The sequence below is a fragment of the Spermophilus citellus genome (assembly GCF_964194105.1).
Source record: "Spermophilus citellus genome assembly, chromosome: 10".
NCBI classification, from domain to species: Eukaryota; Metazoa; Chordata; class Mammalia; order Rodentia; family Sciuridae; genus Spermophilus; species Spermophilus citellus.
Window position 1 is genome coordinate 73,431,917 of NC_138197.1, and position 15,011 is coordinate 73,446,927.

At 47.2% G+C, this 15,011-nt stretch overlaps 1 protein-coding gene across 1 annotated transcript; it reads left to right on the forward strand.

The window, feature by feature from the left end:
- Window positions 1-2,660: 2,660 nt before the first annotated feature.
- HOXC4 (homeobox C4) lies at window positions 2,661-4,664 on the forward strand. The gene is made up of 2 exons (XM_081310246.1): window positions 2,661-3,109; window positions 3,605-4,664. The coding sequence occupies exons 1-2, from the start codon at window positions 2,671-2,673 to the stop codon at window positions 3,958-3,960; spliced, it is 795 nt and encodes a 264-aa protein (XP_081166372.1). The 5' UTR covers window positions 2,661-2,670; the 3' UTR covers window positions 3,961-4,664.
- The last annotated feature ends 10,347 nt before the right edge of the window (window positions 4,665-15,011 follow it).

A 15,011-nucleotide genomic window follows, 5' to 3' on the forward strand; every position in this document is an offset into this window, starting at 1 on the left:
TTTCTCTCCCTTCTCCAACCCTTCCCCCACTCTACTAGAGCTCTCTGGAGCTTTGAACCTTCCCATGGGGGCGGTCTGAGGCTACTGTTCAAACTTTTGTAGTTCCAGATTCAAAACTAGTTTCCTTTGCCCTCTTCCAGCAATCAGTAATTAATGCCCACCCCACAACAATTACAAAAACAGAAAACCCTCACACAGTTCCCAACCACCAACAACCAAGTAACTGCTTCTCCCTCACTCACAACTTCAAGTTCCACTTCCAACCAAACACACTCACAGGGTCCTGCACAATGTGGGCAGGAGTTCTTCATCAACTTCAGAAATTTGGGAATCTCCTGTAAGAGAAGGCAATACCTCCAGGGAATTCCTGTTCCCTCACTTAGCTGGTGACAGTGGGGGCAGGACCTGTCCTCCTGGGGAGTGATGGTATACAGGGACCTCCCCAAGCACCAGCCCCCACAGGACCAAGAACTGGTCGGGGGTGGACCTGGGCTGGGGTGGGAGTCTAATCATTGGAGCAGGACAGGTGGCCAGGGTCCCAGGCTAGAACTGGCCCCTTTGAGCATTACCTGTGGCCCATCTTCCCTCTCATTCCAGCCCTCAAGGTGAGCCCTAATTTGTAAGTGGGGACCATCTCACACATCCCAAAGCTGGTGAGGGAAGGTTGGGAATCTCCTACCTTCATTCTCCCTCTCACAAGGGCTTTATTTTTGTTTTCCCTTTCGCCTCCTCATTCCCTTAATTGCAGATGTTCTAATTAAACCCTCAAATAGTTGTTATGCCGTTTTAAAAGGTACTTATTCAAGTGTCAACCAGGCTGGGCTGGGAGGAGGCAGCATAGGGCGGCGAATTAAAGGTAGATTGACTAATCACGGCGGCGATCATAATAATAAAATCAGAGGGAAAAAATCACATTACGACTTTTCGTGGAAAGGAAGGAGCAGGCAGCCAGCGGCCGCCAGCCCTGCGCCGCCGCCGACACAAAGAGTGCGGGCGATTCCGCGAGACTGATTTATGACGTTTTACAGCCCTATAAAAGCTGTAGCGACGAGGCAAGCGCTCCTACCACCGCTGGCAGATTTAGTCTAATAAATAAAACATAAACAGTTAACTTTATGTGTCACTTTTATTGTTATCAAGTAAAATATAGCCGAGCCCCGGCAAGCTATGATTTTAAACTATAATTGTTATCAAGTACAACAAGGGGACCCGGCTCCCTCCCTGGGCTTTCCCTTCTGCAACCGCCCCCCCCCACTCTGAGTTATGGATGATCAGTTAATTGGAATTGGTGGTATGATGTGGCCACCCTAGCTGAGGGAGGGGGGCTGGGAAAGCAGCCTTTCCCTGCCCCTCCCTCCTCTATGGTCCTGCCACCCCCCACATCATGGTATTCCTGTGGGTGGGTGGCAGAGGGACAGTAAGGCTGGGAATGGGCTGGAGAGCCCCCAAGACCTGCCCTACCTCCCCAGCTGGGTGACCCCATCCCTCCTTTTTGGAAGGCAGCCTAGAGATGGCCCTTGGGAAATATGTGTTTACATGTAAACACACGTGTTACATGGATACAGTCCCTGGCCGGAAGCAAGCAGGCTATACACAGATAGGCCTCCTTTTTAAGCTAGGTCTACTCTCTGTGGGGATGGGGAAGGAAGACTTCCCAGGACGCTGACTGGGCACCATCATGGGACACTGACCTCTTCCTCAAAAAGCTCTCCTCTTTGCCAGAGCTCCTTAGGGGCCAGTCTGGAGGTAGTTGTCAGAAAACAGAAGGCCCAGCAGCATGGAGAGTGGAAACAGGAGCCAGCAGTAGAAGAGATCTTTTACTCTAGGTCTGGGACAGGGAGGGTCAGTGGGTAGTAGGGGAGGGCAAGGCTTCTGAACTCTGCTTTTGCCAACCACTTCCTGTCTCTCTTCAGCGGGGGGCTCAACCCCAAGACCTCCAGAAATGACGTCAGAATCATTTGCATCCTGGCTGCCTCTACCTGCCTGGTCCAGCTGGGGACCCTGCCTCGCCGTCCCCGTGGCCAGAGGGTTGGGTGAGTGTGTAGGGGGGAGGGTGGCTGGACTTTGGGATCCTTGGATCCGTGGCACCCCAGGCTCTCCAGCCTCCTCGGCTTAGCCTGGGCCCCTCCCCATCCAACCTCCACTCCAGTCCTCATTCAACTTCCTCTTCCTGCGAAAGAGGGGCGCTGCCTGGTGACCTACACAGATTGAAACACGATCGCCATGAATGGAGACCGCTGGAAAAGCACTGGAGCAGAGGCCCACTGGGCCAACTGGAGGCCGGAGAGAAGACCCTGGGCGGGGGCTGAAACACAGCCTTCCGGCAGCCCCCAAATGCCCAGGCTTTGGAGAGGAGCTGAAGCTTCCCAATCCCTTTTGCAGGGGTCAGTTGTATGTCTGGCGGGGCGTGCGCTAGGGGGGCACCCCAGCCCCTACCAGCTATCACCCCATCACCCCCCCACAAGCAGCAGCACCACCACACACACAAAAAATTGGATACATTTTGAATAAAGCGATTCGGTTCCTTATCCGGGGACTGGGTTGCTCCGTGTGATTGGCCGGCGGAGTCACATGGTGAAAGTAACTTTACAGGGTCGCTAGCTAGTAGGAGGGCTTTATGGAGCAGAAAAACGACAAAGCGAGAAAAATTATTTTCCACTCCAGAAATTAATGATCATGAGCTCGTATTTGATGGACTCTAACTACATCGATCCGAAATTTCCTCCATGCGAAGAATATTCGCAAAATAGCTACATCCCTGAACACAGTCCGGAATATTACGGCCGGACCAGGGAATCGGGATTCCAGCATCACCACCAGGAGCTGTACCCACCACCGCCTCCGCGCCCTAGCTACCCTGAGCGCCAGTATAGCTGCACCAGTCTCCAGGGGCCGGGCAATTCGCGAGGCCACGGGCCGGCCCAGGCGGGCCACCATCACCCCGAGAAATCGCAGCCGCTCTGCGAGCCGGCGCCTCTCTCAGGCGCCTCCGCCTCCCCGTCCCCAGCCCCGCCAGCCTGCAGCCAGCCAGCCCCCGACCATCCCTCCAGCGCCGCCAGCAAGCAACCCATAGTCTACCCATGGATGAAAAAAATTCACGTTAGCACGGGTAGGCAACTTTGCTTTTTGCTCCCCCCTCCCTTCCCTCTTTCCCGGCGCTCCCCACCCTCCCTGGCCCCCTCCGGCCCCCGTCCTCCTTTCTCTCCTTCCCCCTCTCTCTCCAGGAGCGACTCTGGGTTAGCACAATTGAACTGGATTTACGAGCGAGAATGGGTAATTACATCCCCCATAAATTTTATGGCTTAGCTACTCTGGGCAGTCCGAGCCATGTGCTACGATCTGTTATGTATGTGTGAAAACTATGCTCGCTTTCTAAGGGCGCATAAATAATTCAGTGTCGTTACAATGAGGATTCCCCTCTTATTACACTACAAAGTCTCTAGCTTCCTTCAACTTCTTTATAACCCATTTAGCTTGATGACTTTATTTCCACCACTCCCTCCTCCTGTTCCTCAAAGCTGAGGATGGGGTGAGGGTGGGGGGCGGCGAGCCTCACTTGCCTCTGAACCCCACTATTTGCTTTTCCCCTCCCCCGCCCCCTCAGTGAACCCCAATTATAACGGAGGGGAGCCCAAGCGCTCGAGGACAGCCTACACCCGGCAGCAAGTCCTGGAATTAGAGAAAGAGTTTCATTACAACCGCTACCTGACCCGAAGGAGAAGGATCGAGATCGCCCACTCGCTGTGCCTCTCTGAGAGGCAGATCAAAATCTGGTTCCAAAACCGTCGCATGAAATGGAAGAAGGACCACCGACTCCCCAACACCAAAGTCAGGTCAGCGCCCCCGGCCGGCGCTGCGCCCAGCACCCTCTCCGCAGCCACCCCGGGCACTTCTGAAGACCACTCCCAGAGCGCCACGCCGCCGGAGCAGCAACGGGCAGAGGACATTACCAGGTTATAAAACATAACTCACACCCCTGCCCCCACCCCATGCCCCCATCCTGCCCTCACACACAAATTGACTCTTATTTATAGAATTTAATATATATATATATATTTTGGTTCTTTTCTTTCTCCCACCTCCTCCCTTGTCAATTCAAACAGACAAAACAGATAAACAAACAAGCCCCCTGCCCTTCTCTCCCTTCCACTGTTTAGGACCCTTTTAAGCATGTGATGTTGTCTTAGCATGGTACCTGCTGGGGTTTTTTTTAAAGGTCATTTGGGGGGTTATTTATTTTTTAAGAAAAAAAGCTGCAAAAATATATATTGCAAGGTGCGATGGTCTGGTTTGGGTGAATTTCAGGGGAAATGAGGAAAAGAAAAAAGGAAAGGGAGATTTTTAAGCCAATTCTCATCCTTCTTCTCCTCCTCCTTCCCCCCTCTTTCCTTAGGCCTTTTGCATTGAAAATGCACCAGGGGAGGTTAGTGAGGGGGAAGTCATTTTAAGGAGAACAAAGCTATGAAGTTCTTTTGTATTATTGTGGGGGGGTGGGAGGAGGGGGGAGGACAGCAGACAAAGCTAAATGCATCTGGAGAGCCTCTCAGAGCTGTTCAGTTTGAGGAGCCAAAAGAAAATCAAAATGAACTTTCAGTTCAAAGAGGCAGTCTATAGGTAGAATCTCCCCCCACCCCCATCGTGGTTATTGTGTTTTTGGACTGAATTTACTTGATTATTGTAAAACTTGCAATAAAGAATTTTAGTGTTGATGTGAAATGCCCCATGATCAATAATAAACCAGTGGATGTGAATTAGTTTTACGTCAATGTCTGTTGGTTTCTTTTTATCCCCCTCCTACTGGCCTGGTAACATCCCACCTTTTCTATAGTTGCTTAAGTTTACTCTAAGCAAACACACAAACCTTAACTCTCAACTCCAGTTTCCAATGTCCTTAGAAGAATCAGTTTGGGGTTGGGGGTAAGGGATATGGGAGATTGTGACTGATTTCTCCTGTCTCTTCTTTTTGAATCTTCAGAGAAGCCAAACTTGGGTGTGCTTACAGTGGAGCTGGGGTGGGGGGGGGGAGGGGAGGTCTACTTTTCTATAGTTAGGCACAATCCCTTCATTTTGTCTATTCCTCTGCCTCTTCTCCATTCTGTCTTCCATCAAGTAGGCCTGCCTAATCTACAGACTAGAAGGGAACTTAAGGGGAGTGGGAAAGAGAAAACTTTTCATCCTTTAGGAATATTTTGGGGGTGGAGATTGAGAAAGATGTCCCCTCCACATTAGCAAGTCTCCTTAAAAGAGGAAAGGTTTTGAGCTAGTGATTCTGAAGCAGCAAAGTAACCTGTCAGGATGGTTTCTCTGTTTGTTTAGACTTGGGGAAAAGGGTGAAGTGGAGGCCAAAGGCCTGGAAGGCCCCCTTGCCTGGGTACACCTCAAAGGCTGATGGCTGGAGATAATGAAGGACTTTTATGTTTTCCCCTAACTTTTATCGTAGACCTGCCAGGTGTTAAGAGACTCAAAGAGAGGCAAGTACCACCCCCTCTTCCTACAACCTCCCAGGTTCTGGCAGGGTTTGGATTTAGCCTAGTAGCCTGATAAGGCTCTCTGAATGTAAAATAAAATAAAATGGTTTCTTTGGGGCTAAGGGAGAGGGAGGAAGCAGCTTAGATTACCTGAAAAACTAATTCAAGCTCCCAGATAAATTCTGTCCCAGAGTCCAGGCCCTAAACCAGGCCTAGTCAAGTTTTTACTTGTTTGTTGGGAGAAAGTGGAGGCAAGGCAGTTGGCAAACTTCTTAGGCAATGTATCCAAAATTTCAGGATAGAGGGCAATCAGAAGTAGAAGAGAGACTGAGAGTCAATTTGGGGTATATAGGGATACCCCTTTCCTCTATCCCAAATTCTGGATCAAAAGGCAACAGTGGGACTAAGTTGTGAAAATCTGTTTTGGGTGCACTAAATTTATTTCCTCTTGAACCACTTGCTGGCTGGCAGTTGGAATAGACTGTGTGTACAAGCGTATCTGTGTGTTGGGGGCGAATTGCTTAGTCCTTTAGGTCTACTTTCTCCTCCCTCCATGGTACCCTGGAGACAGCAAAACATGCTGCCTACAGTGTGAGGAAGCAGGGCCAACAATTATCTGGAGTTATTTTATGTAATCAAGTGAACTAGAGGCCTGATCTGACTGTAGCCCCTATCATCTTAAGGCAATTGCCTTTGGACAGGAAAGCAGTGGTATTGGGGCATGGGGGGGACATGTAAGAATGCTTTGGAAAAAAAGAAGGTTGTTCTGAGGTCAGGATGTCTTTTTAAGTCTGTAATGAAGCTGAAATGAAAAGGAGGTGGGGTGATAACTTCAGATCAACAGTACTTTCCTAAATTTGCCATTTGAAGAAATGAGAACAAGTAGGGGGAAATCATTACATTTTATTTCTTAAGTTTCTCCCAGAACTTACTAAAGGAACACTCTTCAACTCAGGAAAAGCAGCTTAAAAGGATTGGGGTGTTTATTTTATTTCCCCTTCTGTACAAGTGTGGCTTTCCCCCCACCTCTTGTCACACACACAAAGTTACCCTCTGTCTCTTTTGGTCCGAAGAGGGGAAACATTAGAAATCCATAAATCTTGACAAATGAAACAAAAATTTTTACAGTTGAATTTTTGAAGATTTCTGTATCTGGTCTTCCCTCCAGTAAGATCCATTTTCTTTCCCAAAAGTTCTCCTTTGCTTTGGACCTCATTACCCAGATCGGGGTTCAGGCTGCCCAGGCATGGGTGGGTGGGGGATGTGAACCTAGGCTGGAGCCCCAAGTTCTAGCAGTCTTGGTCCCCATACTTTGCCTGCCCAATGCTGCTATATTCTCACTGGGAGGCTGAGGGCCAGTCTTTTATTGAAGTTGAGTGGAGCAGTGGGGAAAGGCTTGGGGGAGGACACAGCCCAGGTTCACGGGGAGGACACAGCATTTTCTTTCCCATTGCCTTTATATTCTGCAGCGCCTCTGACCTCTCCCCCACCCCCATCTTCAACCCTCCCAAGCCAGCCCTTGCTCAGCCCTGGGTCTCCAGATAGGATGCCACTGCTTTTGTAGAACTGGAGATTTCTTGCCCAGAGTCATGGGAGAGGCAAGGCGCATGAATGCCTGCTAGCGCAGCATTGTATCACTCTCTTCAATGGCCAAGTAAAACGAAGGGGTGAATCTGCGGCTACACCAATCTTCCAAGGTCCTTCTCTCCAAGCATCAGGAGATCCCCACAGACCCCAAATCCCCTTGACATGTAAGTAGTTAGCACTGGATCTGCTCTGGGCTGAGGAGCACAAAAGTTCAAACTCCGTCCCTTGATTTTTGTCTTAACTTCCAGTGTTAGGGAGGGAAGGCGGGAAATCCGAACGTGAATGGAAAGATTCTTCTTGGGGAAAAATGGGGTTTCTGTGCTGAGTTCATGTATCTGGAGGTGAAGAAATTTGGTTCAAAAAGGAACAAGACAGAGCCCCCCCAAAAGTGAGACTTAGGGGGAAAGGACTGGGCACTTTTTTTCTCTGAGGGCTTCTTGCTGCTGTTTGTATTAAGTTTGCTACAAAGTTTTCTCTGCAATCCATGTGTCAGCTTTCTTCCTGGGTGGACTTGGAAGATTGAAATCCAGAGACATTTTCATACTCTGTGTAAGTGTGTGTGTGTGTGTGTGTGTGTGTGTGTGTGTGTTAGAGAGAGAGAGAGAGAGAGAGAGAGAGAGAACATAAATGTGGGGGAATGTGTAATACTTAAGTGGTTTGCCGGAGCTTGGAGTCAGGGTGCATTTTGTTAGGTTTCTCTGCTTTCCTGGGATTCAGGGAGAGTGCCTGGGAAAGAGGCCCTTGAGATTGAGGGTACCAGGACAAGGAGGATCGGTGTGCTGGGGCTGTTCCACGCTCCCCACCCCCACCCCCACCCCCACCCAAGCCCCGCAGCTTTTTTTCCCAGTCCTGAGGGAGCATGGTGTTGTACTCACAAAGCCTATTTTCCAGGTTCTCCAGTTTTTATCTAATACCCCACCTTTGGAGAGCTAATTAGAATGCTCCCCTTCCCAGAGAGCCTTCTATGATTAGAAAAAGAAATGGAGGATCCCAACTCCAGCGGCCACCAGAGCAGAGGGAATATTTATTACCTTTCTGGATGTCATTACCTAAGAATACAATTTTATGAACTTCCTAATCTGTTGGCTTGATTTATCTGGATGGGCAGAAGCCCAAAATAAACATTTGGGGAATTTGGTGTGTGGTGGGGGGAGTCTGCCTCTGACCAATCTTTCAAATAGAACTGACCACTCTTCTAGGCAGCCTGCTTTTTCTGCACCCAGCATTGCTAGCCCCATTTTAATTTTTCTCCTGCAGCATGTATCTGCTCCGAGTATCCGAATTTTAGCTGCTCCTAGAGAAAAATGGTAGGATGCACTGTTTGAACCAGAGATTTGCAGGGCTCCCTCAGACACCTTAAAACCTGCAGCTCAGGAAGCTCCATTCCCTTTTGGACCTGGGAAGCAGACAGAAACTGAAGCCGGTCTGGAGGTTTGTTGTCTGCCCTCCAAGTCCAGGAGCCCCTTCTCAGATCTGGCTTTCCCTCCACTCCTAGGAGATTCTCTTCTCTTCTCTCTGGTGTCAGCTCTTAGCTTCTTCGAAACACTGGCGGATCCAGCAGAACCCAGATGAAAGCAAGCAGGGATAAGGGCCTCTGCAGCTCCCTCTTCCTGCTTCTCACTCCTGCCAGCCCCAGTTGAATCAGGAGGAACGGAAGACAAGGCTGGAGGTCTCCGAGTGTGTTTAAGGGTGAATAGGGTTATAGAGTGTAATAAAGGAAAAGAGATTATTTTAAATCTCCAGTCCCCATCAACAATTGCCAGATTCTTTAATAAGCAGAGTCCTCCTGGGTCTACTCTGACTGTCCTGGGGGTATGGGTCAAGCCTACAGAAATGTCATCTCTACTCACTCCTCACTTTGGAACTCCCTCTCTTCCCAGCAATAGAAATTGGAAGAGGGAAGTATACTTGAATTTAGGGGGGCGGGGCAGAAACCATGAAACCGAGTATGTCGAGTATGTCGCAGGCACTGTCAAACAGCCAAACCCAACCGTGGGTTCCCGCTTCCTTCTTGCTCCCCTCTTCTGGTTCCTGGGAAATCGTAGGGAGACAATGGAGTAAAATCCGATGGTTTTCGGGGGAAGTAGGGTGTCTCAGCAATTTTTCTTGGAGCAGCAGGGGTCTCAAGGATGGAGAAATTGGGCCAGCCAGGGCAAAGGCGAGCTTCCAGAGGCGGCGGCCCAGCTCCTCCTCCGGGTTCCACGTCGCGCGTTTGCCCAGGTCGCGGTGCTGCCTTCGGCCAGGTCACGACCCAGGGCTCAGGCTGCAGACAATAGGGCTCGAGGAGGGGGACGCGGGCTGCGTGGCCGGCTGGGTGGGTTCAGTGAACGGTGAACTCTGCCCGGCCTGGAATGTCCTACCCTTTAGAACCCAACATACCCTTTCTTTCCCTTATTTCACTTTACAGTTTTTTTTTTTTTCTGGAATGTCTAGTGGACTTTTAATGGCTGCTTCACCCTACCACTATCACCAGCAAATGAAATTTCATTTTCCTTAGAAATGAAAGGATACTTTTCTCCCAGTTACATGAGCAGAAAATGGAAGGTTCCTTCTCAAGACTTTTGTGAAGTTGGTGAAGGGAGATCTAGCTATCAGTAGGAATGCTTCGAGCCAGCTCTTAGGACCGCCTAGAAAAAATCTCAGTCCATCAAATCAACAATCCCCTTCATCAGAGGAATTCCGGGCCAATGTCCACTTCCTGCCCCAACCATAGAAAGAATTGCCTTCTTCTGTCCCCTGGCCTTGTCCCATCCAAGACTAGGATTGGAACTTTATAAAAAGGAAATATGTTCTTAAATCAAATGGGCAGGAATAGGACTCAGCTATCCATGGGCAGGGGTTGGGGTCCCGGGGTTTGTGAGCCACTTGGAAGATGTCCTCCAAGCCTTTCTGTTCTTGTGGGGGTGATGCCTCACACCCGGATGACAGCCTGTCTCTCACTTGTGACTCTCCTCCTTTGGGCGGCATTCTCTCTGTACCTTTGTAGGTGCGGAGTTTTTCCACTCAGCTGGAACAGATTTTGGAAAAGAAGGTCACAGAAAGGAACTTGAGTTCTAACGGAAGGAACAAAAAGGCAGCTAGTTAGGAAAAGTTTTAAAAAAATGGGGAGGTATGGAATATTCCCAGTGTAGCCTTGTTTTGCACTGACCTGAATTTCCCCCACTTCTCACCTCACCCCTATCCCATCTGACCTGGCTCAGGTATGATGGGGGGTGTGGGCCTCCCAGCTGGAAACTCCCCTCATGGATTCAGTCTCTCCCAGGATTTCAAACCATTTGAAATATGACTGCCTCCAGTCCTGTCTGTCTTCTTGGGTGTTTCAGGGTCTCTGCTTAGCATTTCTACTCCCTTCTGTGTTCCACATTTCCCCATGTCCTTGCTCCTCTTTCTTCTCCATCCTCACTCATCCTTTGGGACAATCCCCTGCCCTAACCCCCCCCCCCCAGGACTCTTTTCCCACTGTAAAAAAGAGGAAGAAAAACCAAAAGGAGGGGGAGGGGTGGCAATCTCAGAGGGACTGCTGAGGTTCAAAGGTTCCTGGCTGGGCCCTGAGGCTTGGCCACCTCAAGCCTGATCTGACCATTCCAGAGTGGCCCCAGGCTGGCAGCAAAGAACAAGGTTTTATAGCAGGGGCAGATGTTGGCTCAGCCATCTCACCAGATTCCCCTTCATCTTTCCTCCACTGCAGAGACTCCAATCTCCTCTCTACCTTTGTTCTCTTTCCGGTCCCACCTCCTCCTCCTCTTCCTCTGTTTGATCCTGCCCCCACCCCAAATTGTTTCTTTAGATCTGGAAGCATCTGTTCCTGTCTGCCCCTCCCCCACACCATTATTCCTTCTGTTTTCTTCCTCTCCCAACCTCACAGCAGTCAAATTTAAAAAACCCAAATGAAAGGCCTCTGGCCTCTGGTCTGATACAACATGGTCCAGATTCCTTTTGGACCAAAACTTGGGACCCCTTCCTAACTCCCATCACTTTTATCTCCCGGCTGGAAATGTTCCTGGAATGGCACAATTTGGGTCTTTGCCACCAGGGTTTAGTCTCCTCTCGCTGGAACAATAACCCATTAAATTCAGGTAAAAACAAGGATTCCATGTTGGAGGGCTCTGTGCTGAATTATTTAGATAACTCCTGCAGTTCTCTGTTGGGACTTTTGGGGCTCTAAATTTGGGACATACTTTCAAATTCTAACCATAGAGAGGAGATGGACTTTTCTGACCTCTTTGCCTGGCCATGTCTTTTATCATTCCCTTTTCTCCCTTCCCTTGGTTGCCAAGCCATTTTTTGAGCAATTAAAAAGGTCCCCAGTCCCTACTAGAATCCATTATCTAATTTAATAACCTAATTAAGGAGACTGAGGCAGTACCCACACTCTGCACACTGGGAATCCTCTTTGTTTCCTAAAAAAATAAAAAAGAAACAAAATATTACTCCCTTACATTCTTCTTCCTTCCACTCATTCCCAGAGAATATATGATCTCCAGAGTTTGAAGGAGAACCTGGTAAATCAATTCAATGAAGACAATAACCTGTCTTTCCTTTTTTAGTCAATCCACTTGGGGTTGAGTCCAGATAATTTAGGTGCAAAGTTCTTGAACTTTACTGAGTAGATTTGTCTCTAACAAAAACTCATTTTACATCCCCAGGGCACCAGACTGAAATAATTCCAAAGTCCTGTCCTAGTACCCACAGTTGAACACTGGTGGAAAAGAGTAACCATTTCTCACTTCCCTCTCTTTAGCTCCTCCTGAGATGCAGCCCCTGCCTGTCTCCTTCTCTGTCCTAGAAGAGCAGCTGTTGGTCAAGAGCCTCAGATTCATGTTCCAGATAGTTTTGCCATTCAGTTTCCATGGTTATGAAAGGCAATTAAACTACCTACCACTCCTTACACACCCACCCACACACATACACACACACACTGATTAGATAGACCTGGACCAGCCAGGATGTTCTCAAAAAAGATACAGGAGGTGGTAACCTGTGTTTTATGATAACCTCTTGTCAATTAGGAAGGAAGAGGAAAGACAATAGAGACAGTCTCTCTTCAGTCAACAATTTCACAGTCTTTGCTCTCCGAACATGTTTACCTAGAGGCATGCCCTCAAATATACATGACACATACTTGCAAATATCTAAAACTCATGTCTCCTGTTCATATATGCATGGGTAGGTGGCCTTGCTGAAGGCAATGTGGGTCTTTATGTGTGTAGGGGCAATGAGTGACAGAGAATAACATCCCAACCATGCACCTAAGAAGTGACTTCTTTGACTTATCACTGATGTCACTGGTGACAAAGGCTTTTGCTGTTCCCTCTTCCCTATAAACTGCTATGAAAGGAAAGGTCCTTTGCTGAGGACCGCATGGCCTGAAGATTCATTCTTGTCTCTTGATTTGGTTTGTTAGGTTGGCAGTGGCTAAAGAGGAAGGAGTCAGGACTCAGAGGACTGTCTAGGAGAGCAGATTCCTCACTTACTATTCTTATTTTTATGTCAAAGTGAAATCACAATCATGAACCTTTATTTAACCCTCAGCCTATACCATTCTACTCATGAGTAGGATCTAGGCAACAACCACTGCCACAACAATAAAGCAACAGGCAGATAACTATCTCCTAGAGCCACGAACTGCCTTAGAGTAGCACTGGAAGGCTCAGTGGATTAGTGCATAAAATGCACTTAGACTAAGGCTTGGCAGAGAATAAGCTGTCAGTGAGTGCCATCTACTATTATCATTAACAGGGACGGACATTTACTTAAACACTTGCTATGTACCAGACACTGGACTAGATTCATTATCTCATTCAAGCCTTACAGTAACACTGTAAAAAAGTTATATTCCCATTTGACACTAGGGGAAACTGAGTGAGGCTCAGGAAGCCAAGAATGCAAAAGGAAAGCCTGGACTCCAATCAGATTTACCTGACTCCAGAGTGGCTGCTCCTCAACCACTCCAATTCTTTGCTCATAATGAACATGGTCACTGGCTGTTAGGATAAGCAGTTCAGCAGGGATCATGGTGAGGAGGTGGGGTAGCCCCAGCTTGAGGCAAGTGGGACCTGGAGAATAACCTGGGTTTTGCTACCTGTCTTGGTTTCACCTTGGCAAGTTCTTGTCCTCATTAACACCTGGCTCTAAACCAGAGGTTCTCAGAACTTCTGGTCCCAGAAACCCTTTACACACTTTATTTATTTATTTATTTGGAACTGGAAAATTAACCCAGGGGCACTTAACCACTAAGCCACTAAGTCCCATCCCCCCACACCTTTTTTTTTTTTAAATTTTGAAACAGGGTCTCACTAAGTTGCTTAGGATGTCACTAGGTTGCTGAGACTGGCTTTGAACTTTTGATCCTCCTACCTCAGCCTCCCAAGTCATTGGGATTACAGGCATGCACCACTGTGCCTAGAGGGAACTTTTTACACTCTTAAAAATTATTACAATTTTAAAGAGTTTTATTTATATGGATTATATCCATCAATATTTATATTATTAGAAATTAAAACTAAAACTTTATTTTTTTAAGAGAGAGAGAGAGAGACAGAATTTTTTAATATTTATTTTTTAGTTTTCGGCGGACACACCATCTTTGTTTGTATGTGGTGCTGAGGATCGAACCCGGGCTGCACGCATGCCAGGCGAGCGCGCTACCACTTGAGCCACATCCCCAGCCCCCAAAACTAAAACTTTAAAACTATCTTTAAAATATTGATAATTAAATGATAATACAATTAGATTTTAATGAAAATATATTCTCCAAAAAAATATTTAAGGCAAAGAATGTTATTATTTTATACTTTTGCAAATCTCTTTAATGTCTAGCTTCATAGAAGGCAGGTGGATTATCCTGCCTGTTTCTGCCTTCAATTTTTTTCTGGTATGATGCTTTGGTTGAAATATCTGAAGTCCATCACCTTACACAGACATGTAACTGGGAGTGGAAGGGCCTGCAGAGCTCCTGAAATGGTATGCAGCATTGGGCCACACTTTAAAGTCCACTGGTCTAACCAGCTGAGGTACCCAGAAGAAGCCACACTAATAATTTTTTTTGGATGCCTTTTTATTTCTTTCATAGTGCTTTTTGACTCCAAAAACCCATAATCCTTTCACTATTCCATGATGTCTTCAAATTGAGTTATCTTAAGCAAGTTATTTTTTTCTCCCATATAGACAGATTATATAGACAGATATATTTGTGCCATAGGTACATTATTCTTCATTTTTTAATATAAGCATATATAGTAAAATATAAATTAATGGATAAAGTACCTTTCACATGTTTGGCATTGTTTGAGGAAGGGAAAACTAAAGCCAAGTAGGGGTGATATGACTTGTAAAGATGATGCACTCAGCGAGTGTGGGCAGTAGATTGTAACCCCTGTCCTCTGTCTCTGGTCCTGTGCTTGCCTTCTTAGCTGCTGTCTCCATAGAGGCCTGGTTATATAACATGCATAAGGAAGGTAGATGTGGGCCATATGCAAACCATTTATGAAAGCATATCATGTTTGTAGTTGTCTGAATATACTATATATCAGGGAGAGAAATATCTTGTACCTCTGCATGCAAAGTTATAATTTGCTGAGAGGTACAAGGCACCAATTTACCAAAGTCTTTCCTTCCTCACTAAATTCTCCATATGTCTATAGTCCTGGACTCAATAAGTCCAATATTAGGGATACCTCTTCCTTCCAGATCCCCTATAGATACAGTCTTACCAAGAATATGTAGAAAACACAGCTTTCCATATAATCATACAGAACAGGCACACCTGGAAGTAGCAGTCTGATCCTTATCTTTTTTGTTTTTCCTATACATCATGTCTACCATACCTTTTCAGAATAAGTGGCCTGCAAGTATACAACCAAGGAAAGTATAGCTATGAGAGCTGAGGTGGATGTGTGTCTCTGCTGATACAAATGTAGAACCCTCAGGTGTCCTATGGTAAGCCCTATGCAAATG

What these genes read in the sequence shown, in the direction of transcription:
- HOXC4 (XM_081310246.1), top strand. Translation starts at nt 2,671, where the DNA reads ATGATCATGAGCTCGTATTTGATGGACTCTAACTACATCGATCCGAAA. An exon ending in AAAAATTCACGTTAGCACGG is followed by an intron (nt 3,110 to 3,604) that starts GTAGGCAACTTT and finishes CCGCCCCCTCAG; the next exon opens with TGAACCCCAATTATAACGGA.